Raw genomic sequence first — 25345 nt, forward strand, 5'->3', positions numbered from 1 at the left:
TATAATCGCCTTTCCCTTAGTGGGCTCAACTACAAGCTGCTTGAAAAAGCCATCTCATAGGCATTCTACAAATTCCTTCTCTTGGAATCCAGCACCAACCATAAATTCCTAATCTGCCTGCATATCAAAATCCCCCAGGATCATCATAACATTGGCCCTTTTACACACCTGTTTTAGATCTCCCGTTGTAATTTGTAGCCCTGGTCTACGTCTATGGAGAAGAGTAACCAGTCAACATTTCAGGCCTGATGCTACCTGACATACCGTCTGGGTAGTCTCCAGCCCCTTGGTGTGAACATCAAATTCTCCAACTTCCGGTAGTTCCCTCCCTCTCCCTTCCCCCATCCCACTTTCACTCTGCCTCGTCTTCCAGCTGCCTATCACCTCTCTCATAATTCTGCCTTCTACTACTACCCATAGTGCTTTTCCCTTACATTCCTTCTTCACCTCTCCGGCCTATCCCCTCCCCCACCCCTTGATCTTTCCCCTTACTGGTTTTCCACCCTCCCCCCACCCACCTTCTTTATGGGGCCCCTGCCCCCTCCCTCTTCAGTCCTGACGAAGGGTCTCGGCCCGAAGCGTTGACTGCTCGTTTCAACGGATGCTGCCCGACCTGCTGAGTTCATCCAGCTTGTTTGTAAGTGTTGTCAAGAACTGACAAGCCTCTCTACTATCACAAGGCAACAATCCTCAGAGTACAGCTAACTCAAGATGAAGAAGGTATTCAAAATAATGAAACATATTTAGCAACACACACAAGATGCTGGAGGTCAGGCAGCATCCATGGAAATGAATAAACTGTCGACACTTCAGGCCAAGACCTTTTTTTAGGGCTGGAAAGGAAAGGGGAAGGTGGGGAGAGGGGAAGGGGAATTAGCTAGGAAGTGGTAGGTGAAGCCAGCTGGGTAGGAAAGGGCTGGAGAAGAAGGAATCTGATAGAAGAGGAGAGTGGACCATGGGAGAAAGGGAAGGAGGGGACCCAGGCAGAGGTGATAGGCAGCTGAGGTAGGATGCTGCCTGACCTGCCGAGTTCCTCCAGCTTGTCTGTACGTGCTGATGCTGCCTGACCTGCTGAATTCCTCCAATATTTTGTGCACGTTACTCTGGATTTCCAGTATCTGCAGAATCTTGCCTATTGATATAATGTGCTTTTGTTCTACAATGTACTTAAAAATATTAATATGTTGACTATGAAATAATTTAAAGATCAAATACTTAGCTCACTTCACTAGATGCATTAATCTAGTGGTTGTCTAAGTTACAATCCATTTGATGTTGTTCTTGGAACTGAAATATGCCACTCTCAGAATACTAATCTTCATTTCCTTCTATCTAAACATTTAAAAAATCAGAACACAAGATTTGAAGACCAGCACCATAACTTAAGGCTAATACATCTGTCACAATTCCATTTGAAAATATATATTCAGTGGTTACTTTATAGGGCACAGCGGATACGTAATCAAGCAGCCAGTGAATAGTCATGGTCTTCTGCTGCTGTAGGGCATCTACTTCAAGGCTCGACATGTTGTGCATTCAGAGATTACTTGAGTTACTATCACCTTCCTATCAGTCTGAACTAACCTGGCCAATCACCTCTGACCTCTCTCATTCACAAGTCATTTTTGCCCACAGAATGTAATTTTGTTTTTCACACCATTCCCTGTAAACTCTAGAGATCAATTTGCATGGAAACCCCAGAAGATCAGCAGTTTCTGAGATGCTCAAACCACCCCATCTGGCACCAACACTCATTCCACAAAGTCATTTAATTCATATTCCTAACACATTTTTATGTTTGGTCCAAACAACAACTGAACCTCTTGACCATGTTTGCATGCTTTTATGAATTGAGTTGCTGCTACATAACTCAGTGGCAGCATTAACAATCAGTGTTCAGGTGTACTTGGCCACAGTTGCTCAGCAAAATCCAGTTTGTAAAAGGTCCAATTTTAACAACCTTAATTCACTATTACCAATTTGCTCAACATCCTGAAGACACCAATTGTCATACAGTTGCAGTTTCCTCCAAAACCCAGTAAGTAGCCATTCCACGTCAAGCTTCTGCATTGCTCTACCTTCAGTCTGGCAAGTAAGAATGTGCAGCTGAGAAGCAGGTCTTGGGAAATCACAGGTTAAATTCTTCACAAGTTGTGTATTGTACAACTGGACTTATTTTGGAGGACATACTTAGAGCTAAACTGCCAATCACAAGATATTTTGAGAGCATTTATGCAACAGGTCATCAGTGAGGACACTAATTTTGAACTATTCTGCTGACAGTTGCTTTAGGTAGATGAAAAATGCTGGCCACAATTTAAGCAGGTGCAATTGTAAGAGTTATGACATTTGGACATCAGTGGAGAGCATTTTATTGCACTGAAATACTCTGTCCCTACTTTAATGGACATCACAATAGCGCAGGACTATTATAAGCTTGGGGCATTCCAGAGTTCAATTCCAGTGCTATGTGTAAGGAATTTATAATTTCTCCTGGTGACAACGGGGGTTTCCTCCCACCACCCAAAGACGTAGGTTAACTGGTCACTATAAACTGTCCTATGATTACACTAGTGTTAAATAGGTGGCTCGTTAGGCTGGAAGGGCCTGAACAGCATTTCTAAATAAAAAATAAAAAAAATATTTGTAGGCTATTTGGGTGAAGTACTAAATAATAACCATCAAGTTTTGAAGCACATCAAGATGTCAAGAGAAATTACTGTATTTTGACCATGTGTCATAAATCAATTATTTCCAGGTAGCGCTGGAATATTCCAAACTAAACATTTCATACATAGAATAACGTGGGACTACTTCTCTCCACCGTGGAAATGATTTTATTTGGTTGCAGGAGGCAGCACTAATCATCCCTGAACTGAGAACAGCTGGTAATTCCAGAGTCTCACTCATGCTGTGGCAGATGGCGTTTCCTTCTCTGAAGGACAATAGTGAATCAGAAGAGGTTTTACAACAATCCAATGTGTTTACTAGTAATGAGTAGCAGCAGTTATTTTAATTCCAGATTTATTTCTGAGATTCAATCTCTCCATTCCAAAGTGAGATAATCTACGGGATTCATTGCCACAGATGGCTGTGGAGTCCAAGTCATTGGATATATTAAAAGTGGAGGAACTTGATTAGTAAGGATTTCAAAGGTTATGAGGAGAAAGGACACTCACAAATTTCTACAGCTGTACCCTGGAGAGCATTCTAACTGGTTTCACCACCATGGTATAGGAGGTCACTGCGGAGTATTGTGAACTCAGTCAGTTCCATCACGAGTGCTAACCTCCCCAGCATTCAGGACATCTTCAGGGAGTGATGCCTCAAAAATGCGGCACCCATCATTAAGGACCCCACCACCCAGGCCATGCCCTCTTATCATTGCTGCCATCAGGGAAAAGGTACAGAAGACCGAAGGGACACACTCAGTAACTCAGAAAGTTTCTTCCCCTCTACCATCAGATTTCTGAATGGACATCGAACCTATGAACACTACTTCACTATTTCTATTTTCCCTTTTTGCACTATTTAACTTTTTGAATATACAATAATGTTTTTATGTAATGCAATGTACAGCTGCATTACAAACTTCACAGTGATATGCCAGTGATATGAAATCTGATTCTGAATAGGGTCATGAGGGATAATAAATCATCCATGATGGAATGATGGACCAAGACTCAAAGCCTACAAGAAGACTGCACTGGTTCACCAGGGCCATCTTATGGATTTGATGGGCTGAATGGCAAAATCTTCCTCCTATGTCTTATGAAATTTAAACCTTTGTCCTAGATGGATTGCTACTGTAGTAACTTAAAAACTATACTACCAGTTTTAAATACAGGCAGTCCCCAAGTTATGAATATCCGACTTACGAACAACTCGTACTTAGGAACGGCCTGCTATAAAGCCTATTATATTAAAAATTTGTCAGCTCGAGGAAGGAGAAAGCTGTCCGCCATTTTAAGCCATTAACACTGTGTTGAGTGTGTCCCATTTAACCTGTCTCCAGGGGAGCTCAGGACCTGCCGCCTGCAGCTGCTGCTGAATCCACGGTAAACAAGTTAAGATTATGGATCGATAATTCCCATCTCGTGTTTATTTCACTCTGTGATGAAGAATTTGTTGCAAGTAGGGGTTGGCTCAATCATTTCAAAGTGAGGGCAAATTTACATAATATTAAAGTGCAAGGTGAAGCAGCGAGTGCCGATGTAAGTGCTGTGAGTGATTTTCCTGAAATACTGAAAAAAATTGAGGGAGGTTATTTGCCAGACCAAATATTTAATATAGACAAGATTGGCTTATGCCTGAAAGGATCTACATTTCTAAAGAGGGAAAAAGTGCACCAGGGCATACGGCATTGAAGGATAGGTTAACCTGTTCTGACTTATGTACAAATCCAACTTAAAGACAGACTTAGGAAAGTGATCTCATTCATCACCTGGGGACAGCCTGTAAAGTATAACTAGATCTCTTATCAAGCAACAATACAAGCTGACTGGATTAAGGTTACAACTATTAGCTTTCATGATCTTTTCTCCATAAAGAAATTAGGTCCCACACCGTGTCCAAGACATTTATTGCATGTCGCCATTTCCCAATAAGTAACTTTATAAATGAATCTTTTCTTATAAAGTACTGCAGAATCAAAGCATTGCGCACAAAAAGTCAAGACACTGTGCTTATATCCAAATATAGTTTGGGAACATGTTTTTACCAGAAATATTTCTGCAATAACAATTTAATGCAACACAGTGTGTCAAATCCCATTAAAAAGACATACATCCTCTCGCAATATATATGCAATACCACTTAGTGAAACACCAGAAAACGTCTCTAAATGAAAGACTTGATTATAGGGCTTTTGCTTAATATAATTAAAAAAGCTTTTACTTTAAAATAAAAGTATTGCAATGCCTAACTCCCAACTTAGTTTTTAAAAAATCCCTGTAGGGTGAAAAACTTTCCATCCATTTAAACTGGCAGGAAGTACTTGGTGCGTATGATCAGTATCGACCTGCAGAAAGAAAACACATCACATCAGAATCAGATTAAAAACTCTGAAAATTGAAGGAAACTACAGGCCTCAACACTTACGTGGGGTATAAGAACGAGATCGAGATCTGTATCTGCTATAACAGGGTGAAGGTGATCTTCGTCTAGGAAGAAAAAAATCCAGAATATAACCAGGAATTTCACCATAAGCACACAACCTCATTTTGCAAACACCAAGCATACTGGCTGGCTAAAATATCTCTCCATATCATCTGACTGAAATTTATTGGAGGTATCTAAGCTACTCTAAGTTATTATAATAACTTTTAACATACAAGGAAAAGAGACAATCCTATTCATAACTAATCAAGCTATTGTGAATACAATTCAGCTTAGTCAGACTGCAGGTTAGTGTTTCAGCAATGTGTGCGTATATAATGTCAGTCTAAAAGCAGATATATGCTTTTAACTATGAAGTTGTATATGAACATAACTATGAAGAATTAATATTGAGCTGTAGTTTATTCTGTACAATGTACATTTGGAAGACAATTCATTTGCAATTGTATGGTATTTATGTTGAAACACAAGTTCAATTTTTACTAAGACAAAGGAAGATTGGTTAAATATCACTAACACAAAACCTGAGGTAAATTGCTTATGAGATTTAGAAGGAAATTCTGGAATGAAAGGCATAGATAACTAGTGGAAAATCTATCTGTCAGTGGTGGAACAAAAAGGAGTCAGGAGGTGGAAAAAAAGCAAAAACCTAAGGACAGATTTGCAAGGTTCAAGAATAATCAAGGTATGGAGGGACGAGAACAGGAATTTAAATAGAGAAACTAAACTGTGGCCCAGAAGCCAGTTGCAGATTATATTTACAGAATGGTAAAATATCCCAGGGTACTTCACAGATTTTCAAAAGTTGACAATGACATACGAGGATGGATAACCAAAATGGTGAGTTAAATATACATTCATTGTGTGCTGTGTCATATGACTTGAGCGATCATGGTCTTCCCACGACCATGATTGTTCTTGGCAAGTTTTCCTACAGAAGTGGTTTGCCATTGCCTTCTTCTGGGCAGTGTCTTTACAAGACGGGTGACCCCAGCCAGTATCAGGGCTGCTCTCATGGTTTCATGTGACCATGATCTGGGTGGGTGGGGGGAATAGGTGCTACACCTTGCCTAAAAGTGACTCGCAGGCTCACGGAGGGAAGCAGCACGTTATACCTCCTTTGATGGAGAAAAATCTCCATCCTGCCACCCAAATTAATTAAATTGGCTCAGCCAAATATGAAAGATGAGTGAAGTTAAGAGCATATGCAAGAGACTGGAAAGTTTGACAATGGGCAAAATCCATCTAAAACAATGATCCAATTAATTTGCCTTTAATTAATTTAAACATTTGATATCTTAAATTACCAAGCACAGACTGATTCAATACTTCAAAGTAACACACAAAATGCTGGAGGAACTCAGCAGGCCAGGCAGCATCTATAGAAAGAAGTGCAGTTGACATTTCAGGTTGAAACGTCGACTGTACTCTTTTCCATAGATGCTGCCTGGCCGGCTGAGTTCCTCCAGCACTTTGTGTGTGTTACTCAGATTTCCAGCATCTGCAGATTTTCTCTTCTTTGTGATTTCAATACCTCAAAGTGCTTGGCCAAGGAGTGGTATATTATGCACCAAACTGTGAGAAGTCATCAAATATAGTAACAAAAATTTTCCTCTCTTTTTGGATACACAGTGGCAGAAGGGTTGCTCATTGACATTAAATATTGGTGACAACACTGTCCACAATACAGTTTAAATCCAGCATTACCTGTAGGTGAAATCCCGATCGGCGTATCTATCACTGTAAGGGTCATGGTAATGAGAGGAACGAACACTGTAAAATGCCAAAAAATATTAAGAACATCTATCCATATTAGAAATTACTAAAGCAGTGTATCAATGAGAAATGGGCTTCTAAAGAGAGCTCACGTTGTTGGTCTGCCCATGTAGATTCCTGGAGTTGGAGTGTGGGGTCGTTTTGTAATGGAATAATCTACTCTAATGCGCCGGCCATCGAGTTCCATCCCATTAGCTCGTTCTTTTGCCTGTTGGGAAAAAGTATTACCTCAATGCTGCTGTATGCAATGTAGCACTTCTCAAAACTGAATTATTATTTTTAAAAAGTTGCAAAACTTGAACAAATTTTAGGCATGGTTATGTTGCTATCGAAAATTATTTACAAAAGTTCCTTCAACTTTTTAGGAACAGCTTCTTCCCATCTGTCATCAGAACTTCATTCTTTTTTGGCTCTTTTTGTACTACTTATTTAAATATATATACACATACACAAATTTCACAACCTATGACAGTGATAATAAATCTGATTCTGATTAGTGCTCTTACACTATTTGGTTATGATGCTATACTGGACTAACTTTATTGCAATCACTTTCCCATGTATTTCTCATCAATACTGTGCACACTATTTAAACAATCTCAAAAAAAAGTATGTGAACCTCTGGGGCAATACCTTCGACAAAAGCTATTTGGACTCGGGTGTTCCAATCAATGAGATGAGATTGGAGGTGTGGGTTGGAGAGGTGCCCTGCCCTATAAGAAACACACAGGTCAGGTTACTGACAGAGCCTGTTCTTCTCAAGAAAGATCTATGTACGCCATGCCTTGATCAAAACTACTTTCAGAGGTCCTTAGAAGAATTGTAGAGATGCATGAAGCTGGAAAAGACTACAAAAGCATTTCTAAAAACCTGAGTGCTCATCAGTCCACAAAGAGAAATTGTCTACAGATGGAGGAAATTCAGTACCATTGCTACTCTCCCTAGGAGTGGGTATCTTGCAAAGATCACAGCAAGTGCACAATGTGCAATGCTGAAGGAAGTGAAAAAGAACCCAAGAGTAACAGCAAAAAATGTGCAGAAATCTCTGGAGCTTGCTAAAGTCTCCGTTCATGTGCCCACTATAAGAAAAACACTGAATAAGAATGATGTTCATGGAAGAACACCACAGAGGAAACCACTGCTCTCCAAAAAAAAACCTGCTGCACGTCTCAATCTTGTAAAAGACCACCTGGATGTTCCACAACACTTCTGAAACAATGTTCTGTGGCCAAATGAGACAAAAGTTGAGCTTTTTTTGGCAGAAATGCACACTGCTGTGTTTGGAGGAAAAAGTGCACTGCACACCAGCATCAAAACTTCATCCCAACTATGAAGCATGGTAGAAGGAGCATCATGGTTTCAGGCTGCTTTGCTACCTCAGAGCTTGGGCATCTTGCAATTGTTGAGGAAAAAATAAATTCAAAAATTATATCAAGACATTTTACAGGAGAATGTCAGCAGTCTATTACCTGAAGCTTAAAAGAAGCTGGATGTTGAAATAAGACAATGATCCAAAACATAAGAGTAAATCAACAACAGAATGGTTTACAAAGAAGAAAATTCAAGTTTTGAAATGGTTAAGTCAGAGTCCAGACTTTAACCCAATTGAGATGCTGTGGTATGACCTGAAGAGGGCTTTTCATGCAAGGTATCCAAAAAATATCGATGAACTGATAGTTTTGTATGGAGGAATGGTCTAAAATTCCTCCTCGCCATTGTGATGGAGGTTATCGCTGCTAAAGGTGGTTCACCCAGTAATTAAATACAAAAGTTAAATACTTTTTCCAGCCCGGTCTGTGAATGATTAAACAATGTGTTCTAGACATGAAAAGTACAGTTGTGTTATTAGTTTAAGGGGATTATGTTTGCCTATTATTGTGACTTAGATGAAGATCAGACCACATTTTATGAGCAATGCAGAAAACCAGGTAATTGCAAAGGGTTCACAACCTTTTTCTTGCAGCTGCAGATATCTAAAGTGCCTAAGACTTTTGCACAGTACTGTATGTAGTAATTTTATGTATTGCACTCTATTGCTCCAGCAAAATAAATTTCATGACATGTGATGATGATACACTCTTTCTCTGCCACCTGTTCCACACCCCTCCTGTGGCACTCCACATTTGTCATTTCCAACATCCTTTCCTCCCGCCAGATTTACAAACTCACTCTCCACATCGACAAATACAGTACTATGTAAAAAGTCTTAGGCACATACATATAGCTAGGGTGCCCAAGACTTTTGCACAGTGCTGTATGAGTGTTAAGGAAGGAAGCTTCTGATTGGAATCGATCCTGCAGTTATATTATGATATTCTTGAACTCAAAGACTGGAAACAGTTTGGCAAATGGAAAAGTTGCATTAACACATTAGGTACAGCTCCTTTATTAATATCTCTCTATGTATTTCCTTTTAATCCAATTGGAATCACATTTGCAAAATTGGATTAATGAAAATTTGCACAAAATGGAAGAATTTCCAAAGACAGTAGGCCAGGCAGCATCTATAGGGAGAAGCACTGTTGACGTTTCAGGCCAAGACCCTTCTTCAGGACTAACTGAAAGGAAAGGTAGTAAGAGATTTGAAAGTAGGAGGGGGAGGGGGAAATGCAAAATGATAGGAGAAGACCGGAGGGGGTGAGGTAAAGCTGAGAGGTGGAAAGGTGATTGGCAGAAGGTATACAGGACTGGAGAAGGGAAAGGATCATGGGACGGGAGGCCTCGGGAGAAAGAAAGGGGGAGGAGAGCACCAGAGGGAGATGAAGAACAGGCAGGGTAATGGGTAGAGAAAGAGAAAAAAGGAGGGGGGGGGAGACTAAATATATCAGGGATGGGATAAGAAGTGGAGGAGGGGCATTAACGGAAGTTAGAAAAGTCAATGTTTATGCCATCTGGTTGGAGGTTACCCAGCCGGTATATAAGGTGTTTTTCCTCCAACCTGAGTGTGGCTTCACCTGGACAGTAGAGGAGGCCATGGATAGACATATCAGAATGGGAATGGGACGTGGAATTAAAATGTGTGGCCACTGGGAGATCCTGCTTTCTCTGGCGGACCGAGCGTAGGTGTTCAGCGAAACGGTCTCCCAGTCTGCGTCGGGTCTCACCAATATATAAAAGGCCAAACTGGGAGCACCGGACACAGTATACCACACCAGCCGACTCACAGGTGAAGTGTCGCCTCACCTGGAAGGACTGTCTGGGGCCCTGAATGGTGGTGAGGGAGGAACTGTAAGGGCAGGTGTAGCACTTGTTCCGCTTACAAGGTTAAGTGCCGAGAGGGAGGCCTCTTTCTGCTTTCCGCAGGGATCGCTCCCTACGCGGCTCCCTTGTCCATTCATTCCCCCCATCTCTTCCCACCGAACTCCCTTCTGGCACTGATCCTTGCAAGCAGAACAAGTGCTACACCTGCCCTTACACTTCCTCTCTCACCACCATTCAGGGCCCCAGACAGTCCAGGTGAAGCGACACATCACCTGTGAGTCGGCTGGTGTGGTATACTGCGTCCGGTGCTCCTGGTGTGGCCTTTTATATATTGGTGAGACCTGACGCAGACTGGGAGACCGTTTCGCTGAACACCTACGCTCGGCCCGCCAGAGAAAGCAGGATCTCCCAGTGGCCGCACATTTTAATTCCATGTCCAATTCCCATTCTGATATGTCTATCCATGGCCTCCTCTACTGTCCAGGTGAAGCCACACTCAGGTTGGAGGAACAACAACTTATATACTGGCTAGGTAGCTCCCAAACTGATGGCATGAAGATTGATGTCTCTAACTTCCGTTAAAGCCCCTCCTCCCCTTCTTACCCCATCCCTGATATATTTAGTCTTCCCCCCCTCTTTTTTTCCTGTCTGCCCATCACTCTGCCTGTTCTCCATCTCCCTCTGGTGCTCCCCTCCCCCTTTCTTTCTCCCGAGGCCTCCCATCCCATGATCCTTTCCCTTCTCCAGCTCTGTATCCCTTTCACCAATCACCTTTCCAGCTCTCAGCTTCACCCCACCCCCTCCGGTCTTCTCCTATCATTTCACATTTCCCCCTCCCCCCACTACTTTCAAATCTCTCAGTATCTCTCCTTCAGTTAGTCCTGACGAAGGGTCTCGACCCGAAACGTCGACAGTGCTCTCCCTATAGATGCTGCCTGGCCTGCTGTGTTCCACCAGCATTTTGTGTGTGTTGCTTGAATTTCCAGCATCTGCAGATTTCCTCATGTTTGAATTTTTGAAGAACTTTCTACAGGGGCACAATTTAGAGCATCCTGACTGTCTGCATCACTGTCTGGTATGGGAACTGTACTTCCCTCAATCGCAGGACTCTGCAGAGAGTGGTGCGGACAGCCCAGCGCATCTGTAGTTGTGAACTTCCCATGATTCAGGACATTTACAAGGACGGGTGTGTAAAAAGGGCCCAAAGGATCATTGGAGACCCAATTCACCCCAACCACAAATCTATTCCAGATGCAACCACTGGGGAAGTGGTACTGTAGTATAAAAGCCAGGGCCAACAGGCTGTCCAGGGACAGCTTCTTCCAACAGACCATCAGACTGCTTAATTCATGCTGACACAACTGTATTTCTATGTATATTGACTATCCTGTACATAACATTTATTATAAATTACTATAAATTGTACATTTAGATGGAGACGTAACAAAGATTTTTACTCGTGTTTATGAAGGATGTAAGTAACAAAGTCAATTCAATTTAAGATTTTGACTGCTGTGCTAGGAAGCATTTTGAAGCAACTCAATTCAACTGAACACTTTCTTATTTATGAAAGGTGTGAAGGGAAAAATTAATATTTATTGAGGCTATTGTGAGTGGCGGAGTGGAGATAAGTCTCTATGAAAGGAGGTGTAAGGTGCTCCTTCCCTCCGTTGGGCTGCAGGTCACTGTGGGCAAGGCGTAGTACCTGCTTAGCCCCCGATCAGGGTCACATAAAGCCACAGGAGCAGGTGGCAGTATGAACAGCTGGTGCAGATCACAAGATTTGGTTACGAGACCCAATGACACCAGGCAGACGATCTCTGAAGAATACTGATAATGGCTGGGGGCGAGGGTGTCACCTCTTGTAAAGACACTGCCCAGAAAGCTATGTCAAATCACTTCTGTGGAAAAGTTTACCAAGAACAATCAAGGTCATGAAGACCATGATCGCCCACATCATATACACAATGATGATTGAGGCTTTTAAATGTTATTGACACAATATTAGAAATTTAGTTACAAAGCACTGATTTAAAATTGCTATTAACATACCTTGCCATGAAAGCAAATTATGCTGAACAATTTTTCAAAAAGTATATTAAATTTTAAATTGGGTTAAGTAGAGCCTACATTTGAGCAGGAATGAAACATTTTAGTATTTTCTCCCATTCAGGGAATGCTAAGAAATGTTGCTCATCACAATTTTAAGTTTTCTACCATCTACTTTTCCATTAAGCTACTCATTTAATAAACACACACTTGCCAATTTCAAAAGAAATACAACTGGGGACAAAAATAACAATGGACAGAGCAAAAATAGATATTTATGAAGGTCTGAGCCTTGCACAGACACTTACAAGATGTGCTAAATCTATCAAAATACAGTATGTTCCTTGATTAATTGTTTCAAATCCTCTGAATGTTTCCCTCCATGTTCTAATACATCCTGTTAAATTGTACATGAAGTTCAGAAGAATTATTGCCTTCAGTAAAGTACAAATTTTCCAATTAGATTGTGGTTTATGCAGTTCACTTATCTCTAGTTGTAAACAATATTTAATTTAAATAGCTTTACTTTGGACCAAGACAAGTTTTTCCAAATATGAAGTTCAAAGCAAATGGAGGACAAGCAAATTACAAGCAGATTAAATCGCTATTGCAAAGCAATCATTAACAGAGTAGAACACGAATAGAATCTAAATTTTCAGAGGCCATCCAGCTCTATACAGAGTTCAAAAGTTCAAAGTAAATTATCAGAGTACATATATGTCACCATATACAACCCTGAGATTCACTTTCTTGCAGGTATAATCAATAAATCCAATAGTCACAATAGAATCAATGAAGAATTGCAGCAACAGGACAGACAATCAGTGTGCAAATACAAAAGAAATAACAACAATAAATATCAAGAACATGAGATGAAAACTCCTTGAAAGTGAGTCCATAGGTTGCAGGAATAGTTCACTGATACGAAAGTGAAGCTAAGTGAAATTTTCCCCTTTGGTTCAGGAGCTAGATGGTGAGGGGGTGATAACTGTTCCTGAACCTGGTGGTGTGGGTCCTGAGGCTCCTGTACCTCCTTCCTGATGGTTGAGGGGTAATAACTGTTCCTGAACCTGGTGGTGTGGAGCCTGAGGCTCCTGTACTCCTTCCTGATGGTTGAGGAGTAATAACTGTCCCTGAACCTGGTGGTGTGGGTCCTGAGGCTCCTGTACCTCCTTCCTGATGGTTGACGGGTAATAACTGTTCCTGAACCTGGTGGTGTGTGTCCTGAGGCTCCTGTACCTCCTTCCTGATGGTTGAGGGGTAATAACTGTTCCTGAACCTGGTAGTGTAAGTCCAGAGGCTCCTGTACCTCCTTCCTGATGGCAGCAGTGAGAGGAGAGCCTGATCTGCTGCTGGATGCTGCTTTCTGGCAAGAATGCTCCCTGAATATGTCCTCAATGGTGGGGAGGTTTTTATCTGTGATGAATGTAGCCATATCCACTATTTTTTGTAGGATTTTCCATTCAAAGTGCCTCCACACCAGGCTGTAATGCCACCAGTCAATATACCCTCCATCACGTATCTATAGAAGTTAGTCAAAGTTTTAGATGACATGCCAAATCTTCGCAAACTCCGAAGTAGAAGCACTGCTGTGTTTTAGAAACATGGAAAACCTGTAGCACAATACAGGCCCTTCAGCCCACAAAGCTGTGCCGAACATGTCCTTACCTGAGAAATTACCCAGGGGTTACCCATAGCCCTCTATTTTTCTGAGCTCCATATACCTGTCCAGGAGTCTCTTAAAAGACCCCATCAAATCCGCCTCCACCACCATTGCTGCCAGCCCATTCCACGCACTCACCACTCTCTGCGTAAAAAACTTACCCCTGACATCTCCTCTGTACCTACTTCCAAGCACCTTAAAACTGTGCCCTCTCGTGAGAGCCATTTCAGCCCTGGGAAAAAGCCTCTGACTATCCACACGATCAATGCCTCTCACCATCTTATATACTTCTATCAGGTCACCTCTCATCCTCCGTCGCTCCAAGGAGAGAAGGCCGAGTTCACTCAACCTATTCTCATAAGGCATGCTCCCCAATCCCGGCAACATCCTTGTAAATCTCATCTGCACCCTTTCTATGGTTTCCACAGTCTTCCTGTAGTGAGGCGACCAGAACTGAGCACAATACTCCAAGTGAGGTCTGATCAGGGTCCTATATAGCTGCACCGTTACCTCTCGGCTCCTAAGTTCAATTCCACGATTGATGAAGGCCAATACACCGTATGCCTTCTTAACCAGTGTCAACCTGTGCAGCTGCTTTGAGTGTCCTATGGACTCGGACCCCAAGATCCCTCTGATCCTCCACACTGCCAAGAGTCTTACCATTAATACTATATTCTATCATATTTGACCTACCAAAATGAACCACTTCACACTTATTTCGGTTGAACTCCATCTGCCACTTCTCAGCCCAGTTTTGCATCCTATCAATGTCCTGCTGTAACCTCTGACTGCTCTCCACACTATCCTCAACCTTTGCGTCATCAGCAAATTTACTAACACATCCCTCTACTTCTTCATCCAGAGCATTTATAAAAATCACGAAGAGTAGTGGTCCCAGAACAGATCCCTGAGGCACACCACTGGTCACCGACCCCCATGCAGAGTATGAACCGTTTTTTGCCTTCCGTGGGCAAGCCAGTTCTGGATCCACAAGTCCCCTTGGATCTCATGCCTCCTTACTTGCTCAATAAGCCTTGCATAGGGTACCTTATCAAATGCCTTGCTGAAATCCATATACACTACATCTACTGCTCTTCCTTCATCAATGTGTTTAGTCACATCCTCAAAAAAATTCAATCAGGCTCGTAAGGTATGACCTGCCCCTCACAAAGCCATGCTGACTATTCCTAATCATATTATGCCTCTCCAAATGTTCATAAATCCTGCCTCTCAGGATCTTCTCCATCAACTTACTGAAGACTCACTGGTCTATAATTTCTTGGGCTATCTCTACTCCCTTTCTTGAATAACAGAACAACATCTGCAACCCTCCAATCCTCCAGAACCTCTCCCATCCACACTGATGACGCAAATATCATCTCCAGAGGCTCAGCAATCTCCTCCTTCACCTCCCACAGTAGACTGGGGTACATCCCATCCGGTCCCAGTGACTTATCCAACTTGATGCTTTTCAAAAGCTCCAGCACATACTCTTTCTTAATTTCTACATGCTCAAGCTTTTCAGTCCAAATTTTCTACATAATTGCACTTGCATGCTGGACCCAGGACAGGTCTCTGAAATTTAAAGTTGCTGAACTTCTCCACACCTGATCCCCCGATGAGGACTGGCTCATGGACCTGTAGTTTCCTCCTCCTGAAGTCAATCATCAGCTGCTTGATCTTGCTGACATTGAGTAAGAGGTTGCCATGGCACCACTCAACGAAATTTTTCTCATCTCCCTCCTATATTCTGATTCATCACTACCTAAGATTTGGCCAACAACAGTGGTGTTATCAGAGAACTTGAAGATGGCATTCAAGCTGTGCTTAGCCACACAGTCATAAGTGTAAAGCGAGCAGAACAGGGGGCTAAGGACACAACCTTGTGATGTATCTGTGCTGATGGAGATTTAGAGATGTTGCCAATCTGAACCAATCTGCAAGTGAGGAAATCCAGGATCTAATTGCACAAAGAGGTATTGATGCCAAGGTCTTGAAGTTTATTGATCAGTTTTGAGAAGATGATGGCATTGAATGCTGAGCTGTAGTCGATAAACAGCACCCTGATGTATGCATCTTTGCTGTCCAGATATTCCAAGGTTGAGTGAAGAACCAATGAGATAGCATCTGTTGTGGACCAGCTGCGCTGGTATGTAGGTTCTCACATTCTTCTTAGGCACCAGCTTAATTGAAGCCTGCTTGAAGTACCTCAAACTGCTGAAGTGAGTGGTTAAAGATCTCAGTGCACACTCCAGCCAGTTGATTAGCACAGGTCTTTAGTATTTGGCCAGTACCCAACCTGGGCCAAATGTTTTCTGTGGGGTCACCCTCCTGGAGGATGCTCACACATCATCCGCATTATCAGGGGCTGTGGGAGTTCGTGATGGCTCCTCCATATTTTGATGATCAAAGGGAGCATAGAATACATCATGCGGACAATTACACAGGTTAATTCTACATTTTGGCATCAATACGAAGTTTGTTCTCTCTAGCCAAAGCCTTTTCTGCACTAAATGATTAACAAGGAGTACAACAAAACATGGCCTTCTACTGTTAATGAAGAAGCTCTCCTTCAGTAACCCCATGCTTTCCTCAGATCTTCAAACCAGTGAGCAGGCGTGATCCACACATCTAATACCCCCTTGAAGCATGGGAACCTGGGGTACCAGGATGATCACTTATGGGCCAATTCTATTAACATAGAACTGTTAGGATCTTACAAACTTAAGCATGTTCTTCCTAACTTTATTTTAACAGCACTCAGTACATTTGGGTTAAATATTTATTGCATCCACATAACTAGATGGTTTAGACTCAGTATGCCTTACTCAGACCTGTGCACTGTACGGTAACTTATATGAGCAATATATGTACTAATAAATAGCCTGGAGATCCTAGCCTGTCAGTATATCATTTCTGAGTATTACTTTCTTTGGGGAAAGGTGTACATCCTGTTTTGCGTTATTTTTCAGTTGAGGTACTCATCTTGCAAAAAAACAGTAAACCCAGCTTGCTTTCATTACAGTTGCAAACCCACTAAATTGCTTTTTATCTTATTTGTAAACAGGAATACTGCACTTAACAGCTTTCACAGCAGTAGACCCAATATTAAACAATCTTCCTGAGGCTTCACTTTGCTTGCACAGTCAGTGCAATGCTGGAATTATAAGCTACATTCTAAATGGTCAAGTCATTCCATTGACCAGGAACTGGAATTCCATTCCAGAAACTGCAACTCAGGCAACAACTGGGATCCTGAAAGGGTGAGCAAAAGTGGGATAATACTTGGTCTGGCTGCCCATTACTCTGATGTAACCGATTCCCAGAACTTGAGGGCTCGTTCATTCAGGCAGACCTCAAAAAAAAAAGGCTGAAAATGTAATCTTGAAGTAGAACAAGAAAGTTTTCTCTAAATTAAATATACAAGTTGGGGAGCTCAAAGCTGTGCAATAGGATGGGAGATTTATTACTAGCTTCCAATTTTTGCAAGGTCAACAAACTGTGTGGCACCTCTATTTACTGAGATACAACCTGGAATAGGTCCTTCCAGCCCAATGAACCATGTCACTCAGCAATCTCACCTTATTTAACCCCAGTCGAATTACAGGACAATTTACAATGACCAATTAATCTACTAACCCACAAAACTTTGGACTATGGGAGGAAACTGGAGCACCTGGAAACCTATGCAGTAACAGGGAGAACTTGCAAACTCCTTACAGATGGTGGAGTTGAACTCTGGCGCCGCCAAGCTGTAATGATGGTGACTGGTTCTTCATTTGAAGATCAAGAGGGAAGATCTTCCTGCCTGTGCTGCGTAGGTTTATAGTGAGGATCGGTGCCCGCAGAATGTTTCAACTCTTTAGGCCAGGGGACAACCCACAGCAAACTGCGACGATTGCAAGGCTGTAGGTTAAGTTTTGATGTTTTCCTTCTCCTTGACAGACTGCCTGGCAAGGCTAATGAGTCCCATCTACCCAGGTTTGGAATCGGAGTTGTCCTTCTCCTTGGCTGGCTGCCAGCCAAGGCTGATGAGTCCAGACGGCCCGCCCAGTTATACCGCTGGACACTCAGTTGCGCCATGACATAGCAAACCGAATAAGAACAGGAACGCCACGTGAAGACGTTGCTATAGGCATAGTAGTGTAAGAGGCTATATGCATCTGACCTCCTGCACGGCAAGCTAAACAGTGGTCCTGTGGCGATCACTACACCTGGAAAGGAGAGGCTATGGGAAACATTGTGCTAACCGCTACGCTACTGTGGCACCATATGGAGTTATCCTATTCATAGCAAGATAAAGAGATATCAATAGAAAGACAATTAGATGTTTGACTGACAGTTTAAAGTTATATATTTCATATTTCTCATACTGCTGTGTGTAGTGCTCTTATTTCTGAACATGGACTATGTTAGAAGAGGAAAACATTAAGTCTATTGCTATACTGGAAGTTGGAACACATACTTCTTTAGAGTCTTCAACATTCTCAAAGTAGACAAATGCAAATCCTCTTGATCTTCCTGTTCGCTGGTCATAAACCACATTGATCCCTGCGAGAGGTCCATAGCGAGAAAACACTTCACGTAGTTCCCGGTCAGTGGTGTACAGGCTCAGGCCAAACACTCCCAGACAATTATTAGGATTTGGGTTGGTCTAAATAAGAAATCAAAACAGCAGCTCAATAACATTTCATTTTTTTGCACCAAAAGGAAATACTGACAATTTATTGAAATATACATTTTCTTCCCAGCATTGGGCATTACAGAAAACTGATGCTTGGTAGGAGATATATGTGTAAATGACAGCTATACCTGTCATTTACACAGTCATCATATAAACAAGCCCCACTGGTTCCACAACTGTACAATTTCACAGATCAGTTTGGTTCTGTATGTCAGTCAGATGGCCAAACCAAAAAAGTCAGTATATGTTGATCACGTGGTTAAAGCTTCATATTATTCCAACATACCCCTCCAGTTAAGTTCACCAAATCAGTAGAGAATTTTTATTTAACTGGGGCCAACTTTTGCAAATGTATTTATGGATTTTGAGTAAAGAAAAAAATTGAGTTTAATGGTCACCATTTCTGATCCACTCTTCACCCCACCATCGACATGACACTCTAACCCTGTTCAACAAGTCACATGGCTCCCAATACACTGGAGAACTATAGATGATAAAGGCCTTTCAAGCAACGAAGGATGACTTTGCTTTTGGATCAAAAAATTGCACACATTTTCAGCAATGGGATAGGCATAAATACAAGATTAAAAATATAATTTACAAAGATACAGATGAATTATAAGGCAATCAGCATGGAATTAAGGTTGTGCCTCACTAATTGTGATTTTTAGTTTTTAAAAAGGGTTAATGAGGGCAGTGTCAAAATAGAATTCAACAAGTTTTTAAAACTTTTAAACTACAACTATTTTAATTCCAATTCCCATTCCAACATGTCAGGCCATGGCCTCCCTCTTGTGCTAAGATGAGGCCACACTCAGGGTGGATGAGAAACACTTTATATTCTGTCTGGATAGCCTCCAACCTGATGGCATGAATATCGATCTCTCCTTTTGGAGAAACTTCCCCCACTTCTATTCCCCACTCTGGCATCATACCTTTCAACTGTCCATCACTTTTATCTTTTTCACCCACCTGGTTTCACTTATCACTTTCCAGCTAACCCCCTTCCCTTCCCCCCAACTTTCTATTCTGGCATCTGCCCCCTTCCTTTCCAGGTGATGAAGGTCTTGGCCCGAAATGTCAATTGTTTATTCATTTCCATAGATGCTGCCTGACCTGTTGAGTTCCTCCAGCATTTTGTGTGTGTTGCTTTAAGTTTTTCAAAGGTTCATGCGTTAGGCTGATTGACAAAATAAAGGCTGCAGTGTATAAGAGAATGTGACAGATAGTTTTATAACACGGATTGTCGCGGAACTCTGAACCTCAGTCTACTGTGTCCTAGGTTTGGACAATTGTAAATACATAGCAGGTTACTGGCTAATCTGCTGACAGCACTCTCAAAACATCGACTGTCTATTTCCATGGATGCTGCCTGACCTGCTGAGCTCCTCCAGCATTTTGTGTGTTAATATGGAGAGGAACTAGGTCCTATCATGTCCCTAATATTGGAATCAGGTTTGAATGCGAAATAACAAATCAAAACATATAAGGTGACTCGCAGAGAGACTTCCGGTAAGATGGCGATCGTTTAGTCGCTTCAAACTTTTGCTCCGTTATATCTCTTATCTTCGCACTATGTGTCTCCCCTTATTTTCGTTATTTTATTTGTTTTTTTTATCTGCCTGCGAATACATCTATCTTATAATGGCTACAAAAAGCACTAAACTCGGGAAAAAAGAAACTTCCACGTCTCTGTCGGCCGAGATTCTCTCTATCCTGGAACACAATCGACAAGACATTCTAACTGATATCAAGACTGAATTCAGAGCCTCTATCAGTCAGCTGGAGTCAAAATTGGACCAGATTAACGCCAGAGTGGATGACCAAGCCGAACATTTATCTCACATCAACCTAGCCTCTGAAGATTTAAAACGCCACGCTCAGCATCTGGAAACTCTCTGCTCCAAACTAACCAAGCAAAACAGCAAACTTACTTCCAAAATGGCGGATCTCAAAAATCAGAGCAGGCGCTGCAATCTGTGAAATCTCGGTTTGCCGGAGGCCACCGAAACGGGTTCTTCCGTTGAATTTTTCTCTTCTTTTCTCTGTGTGATTTTTGGGAAAGAATTTCTCCCGACTCCACCTGAGCTAGAAAGAGCTCACAGGGTCTATGTTCCTCGAGCTGCTTTGGATTCTAGACCACGGCCAATTATCCTGTGTTTCCATCGATATCAGGTGAAAAATCGTTTGATTATGGAGGCACGCCGAATAGGTACTCTGACCTTCAATAATAATACCATTCGTATCATGGAAGATTATGCCCCCCAGGTTCTGAAGATGCGTGCCAAGTTCAAAGGCGTTATGAAAGTGCTCCTTAATCGTGGATTCAAACCTTCTCTTCGTAATCCTGCCGACCTTCGAATTACGCTTACTACTGGAGAATATAAGTGATTTAAATCAGTTAAGGAGGCTGAGTTGTTTATTGGCAATCTTCCAGCCATCTTGACTTCTTCGGACCCGGTTTGATTTTCTAAAATGGCTGATAAGTATTTCTTAAATTAAAGTTTTTTTTGCGAACTCAGACTCTACTTGAATAACTTAGACATTAACTACTGAGATTCTAAGGGTTCTAGTTAGTCTCTCCCTGGACTTGGTGTGATTTTTTTTTAAATAGATGATTTAAATTTAATGTTTCCTTGTGGACTCAGATTTTACTTGTGTAATTTACTCTACTTTTGAATAACTTTGACTATAGAGAACTACAATTGGTCTTAATTTGTTTCAGAGGCTTGGAGTTTCTTATTGAAGGTCTCCCTGTCGATTTACAGTATAAGACTTGCCTTTTTTTAAAAACTGCTGATATGTACTCTCTTTAAATATAAAATTTCCCCCTTTTTCCCCCCTTTATCTTTCTTTTTCAATTTTTCATAGTTTCTCGTGGGTAGGTTAGCTCTTGATTTTTTTTTGTATTAAGTTTTATATTTTTTTTCTGATGAAGTTGTTCCTATTTGTAATTTTGCTTTCTAGTGCATAAATTAGTTAGTATTTGCTATATTATTTACACGGAGCTTATGTTAATGTTATGGAACTCTAAGTTATTTTTGGAGTATCATTTTTTTGTAGAGCTAGCTGCTTTTTTGGGTAGCCATCTAGTTTTGGATTGCAAGGGTGGGGTGGATTCTCCAGTCCCAACACTATTTATTGTTTTTTCTGTTTTTCCTTGTTATTCAGGACATGCTTGTGTCCTGATCTTATTGATTTATGCTTATATTTTTGCTCCCAGATTGCTATTGCAATGTTTGACTTTATATATGCCTACTACCTTTTACGTATAAACAATTGATAACGGTTAATACATTGAAATTTGTGAGCTGGAATATAAAGGGATTGAATCATCCTGTTAAAAGGAGGAAGGTCTTCTCTCATATTAAGCAACTCAAAGCTGACATTGCTTTCCTTCAAGAAACTCATATTTGTAGTTTTGATAATTCTCGGCTTATGTCAAAGTGGGCGGGTCAGCATTTTCATTCATCCTTCCCGGCCAAAGCTAGGAGGGTTTCCATTCTTATTAACTCAAATATTCCTTATGAGCTCCATAGTAAGATATCTGATACAAATGGCCATTTTATTATTGTTTCTGGTAAATTATACAACACTAAAGTTGTATTAGCTAACCCGTATGCTCCCAACTTTGACGATGTTAACTTTTTTGAACATTTTTTCCCTCATTACCAGATCTGAATTTATATTCTCTTATATTGGGTGGCTTCTTTAACTGCTGGTTAGACCCAAATTTGGATCGATCGTCCCGTTACTAGATCACCTACTAAATCTGCTTTAGCTATTCACTCTTTTCTTTCTAACTATGGTATCTCTGATATATGGCATTTCCTTCATCCTACTGAGAGAGATTATTCCTTTTTTTCACGTGTTCACCATACCTTTACTAGAATTGACTATTTTTTTAATTGATAATCAACTTATTTCATTTGTCCATTCTTGTGACTATCAGAGTATACTGATCTCTGATCATGCCCCAACTACTTTGTCTCTAAATTTTCCTGGTCTCCCTCAGAGGAATAAACATTGGCGTTTTAACCCGACTTTATTATCGAATGATGATTTTCTAAAATTTATCAAGGATCAGATAACTTTTTTTTAAAAACACTAATACGTCATCTGAAATTTCATCCCAGATTGTCTGGGATGCTATGAAAGCATATTTGAGGGGTCAAATAATTTCATATACAGCGAATCTTAACAGAAAGTCCCCTTTAGAGCGATTACACTTAATCAATCAGATTAAAGAATTAGATCAATTATATGCTCAGACTAAAAACCCCGAATTATATAAGAAGCGTGTGGAACTTCAAACTAAATTTGACCTTCTCTCTACTCAACCAGTTGAATCTCAACTTCTTGAAAGTAAGAGTCGCTTTTATATTCACAGTGATAAATCTGGTAAATTTCTAGTTAATCAATTGAGATGTTCAAAGTTAAACAACATATTACAAAGATCCTGAAGGAGAACGGGGATATTACATCGAATCACTCAGAAATTAATGATGTATTTAAAAATTTTTATTCTTGGCTTTATTCCTCTGAATGAGAATATTTCTGTTGATCTTTTTTAAAATAGCTTGAATATCACTTCGCTTTCATCTGATTCTAAAGCAAAACTTAATGAGCCTATATCATTAGAAGAAATATCTTTTGCAATCTCTGCACTGTCTTCAGGCAAATCTCCTGGACCTGATGGGTTCCCCGTAGAATTTTATAAATCATTCTCTTCACTTCTTTCACCTCAGTTACTCTCAGTACTATCTGACTCGTTTAACTATGGTAAATTGCCACCCGCATTTAATGAGGCATGTATTATTCTTTTATTAAAAAAGGGCAAAGATCCAACAGAGTGTTCCTCGTACAGGCCGATTTCTTTGCTTAATGTTGATGTTAAAATTTTGGCCAAAGTTTTGGCTCATAGATTAGAAACTGTTATACCCTCTATTATTTCTGATGATCAAACTGGTTTTATTAAAAATAGTCTTTTTTTAATATACGGCGTTTATTCAATATTTTATATTCACCCTCAACTAGGACTCCTGAATGCTTTATCTCTCCCGATGTGGAGAAAGCATTTGATCGTATAGAGTGAAACTACCTCTTTGCGGTTTTAGAAAAATTTGACCTCGGTCAAAGTTTTATCTCTTGGATCAAATTGCTATATTTATGCCCTACCGCCTCTGTTTTGACCAATTCTCAGCGATCCCAGTTATTTAACCTTAAACGTGGCACCCATCAAGGATGCCCCTTAAGACCCTTTCTTTTTGATTTGGCTGCAGAGCCTCTGGCGATTGCATTTCGAAGCTGTCCTGAATTGACGGGGATCTGGAGAGGGGGTGTTCTTGAGCATAAAGTTTCTCTTTATGCTGATGATCTATTACTTTTTCTTTCAAATCCGTCCACATCCTTACCTCCAATGTTTTCACTTCTTGATCAATTTAGCCAGTTTTCTGGCTATAAACTTAATTTACATAAGAGTGAACTTTTCCCAATTAATAAAGAAGCACAAGTATTAGCATTCCGCGACCTCCCCTTTAAAGTAGTTGATAATCAATTTACCTACCTTGGTACTACAGTTACAAGGAAGTTTAAAGATCTTTTTTGTGAAAATTTTGCCAATCTTTTGCATTCTACAAAACAGAGTTTGTCACAATGGTCACCTCTATCTATGTCCTTGGTAGGTCGTATTAATGTTATTAAAATGTATGCTCTCCCTAAATTTTTATATTTATTTCAATCTATTCCAATTTTCCTTTCTAAAACCTTTTTTGATTCCTTAAACTCTATTATTTTGTCCTATCTGTGGAAGAGATACCTAATGCCCATTTCTTTAAATATTTCCAAATTAGACATTTTATCAATCCTTTACTTCCCAACTTCCCTGAAATGCCCGAGAAAAATGCTATGGACTTATTTCTTTCTATTAATCCATTGGGTAAAGGCTTAATATCTTTTATTCGTAATAAATTAGTATCCTTACGGCGTGCCCTTGTGGATAAAATTAGAATGGCTTGGGAGCATGACTTAAATATCCCTTTATCTGATGAGGTTTGGGACTCGATTCTCAAATCGGTTAATTCAACTTCTCTTTGTGCTCGCCACTGTCTTTTACAGTTTAAGATTGTTCATAAGGCCCATATGTCCAAATCTAAATTATCTCAATTTTACCCTAATATTAGTCCTCTTTGTGATAAATGCAAAAGTGGCGAGGCTTCTCTCATTCATATGTACTGGACCTGTCCTAGTCTAGAGAAATTTTGGAGGGATGTTTTCTTAACTTTATTCTGTATTCTGAATCGCCACTTAGAACCTAACCCTTTAATTGCTCTGTTTGGTTTCTTGGGTGAGACAGATGTACGTTTGAGTTTGACTAAACGTCAAATATTATCTTTTGCTTCTCTCCTGGCTAGGCATCTAATTCTTCTTAGATGGAGAGATGTTGCCCCACCCACGCATGCTCAATGGCTTAACAATATCATGTCCTGTTTAGACCTTGAAAAAATTCATTATTCAATTCTTAATTCGGATATAAAGTTTCATAAGCTCTGGGGACCTTTTATTGAGTATTTTCATAACTTTCCTTTAAATTAAGTTTTTTTTCAGTCCCTTGCTTTCAGCTTTTTTTGGTAGTAGGCATTATTATCTTCTGTTTTCAATTGTATTTACAGTTTTGGGGGTTTCAATGTTCTGATTTATATTTTCTACATTTTGTTTTGGTTGGTCTGGAGTTTTTTTTTGTGGGGTTGGGGGGTGGACACTAACTGTACACGACTTCAACTTGGGTGCTTTCTCAATTATTTTATTTTGTAATATATTACTATCGTATGTTTATCTTGCACTGTACTAATTTC

At 40.6% G+C, this 25345-nt stretch overlaps 1 protein-coding gene across 5 annotated transcripts in view; it reads right to left on the minus strand.

Annotated features, from left to right (window-relative positions):
- Positions 1–4565: 4565 nt before the first annotated feature.
- The window catches only part of LOC132389915 (transformer-2 protein homolog alpha-like), a 39520-nt gene continuing 18740 nt past the window's right edge, over positions 4566–25345 (minus strand). For 4 of the 5 annotated variants that reach the window (XM_059962478.1, XM_059962481.1, XM_059962482.1 and 1 more), the window contains 5 exons: positions 18273–18461; positions 6987–7102; positions 6826–6891; positions 5101–5162; positions 4566–5020 (listed from right to left, as the gene is read on the minus strand). In XM_059962478.1, coding sequence (XP_059818461.1) covers positions 5010–5020; positions 5101–5162; positions 6826–6891; positions 6987–7102; positions 18273–18461 — 444 coding nt within the window. In that variant the 3' untranslated portion in view covers positions 4566–5009. The remainder of the gene's footprint in view (positions 5021–5100; positions 5163–6825; positions 6892–6986; positions 7103–18272; positions 18462–25345) is intronic. The other variant, XM_059962479.1, reaches the window with a different exon arrangement.

The sequence above is a fragment of the Hypanus sabinus genome, unplaced genomic scaffold, assembly GCF_030144855.1.
Source record: "Hypanus sabinus isolate sHypSab1 unplaced genomic scaffold, sHypSab1.hap1 scaffold_704, whole genome shotgun sequence".
Taxonomy (NCBI): domain Eukaryota; kingdom Metazoa; phylum Chordata; class Chondrichthyes; order Myliobatiformes; family Dasyatidae; genus Hypanus; species Hypanus sabinus.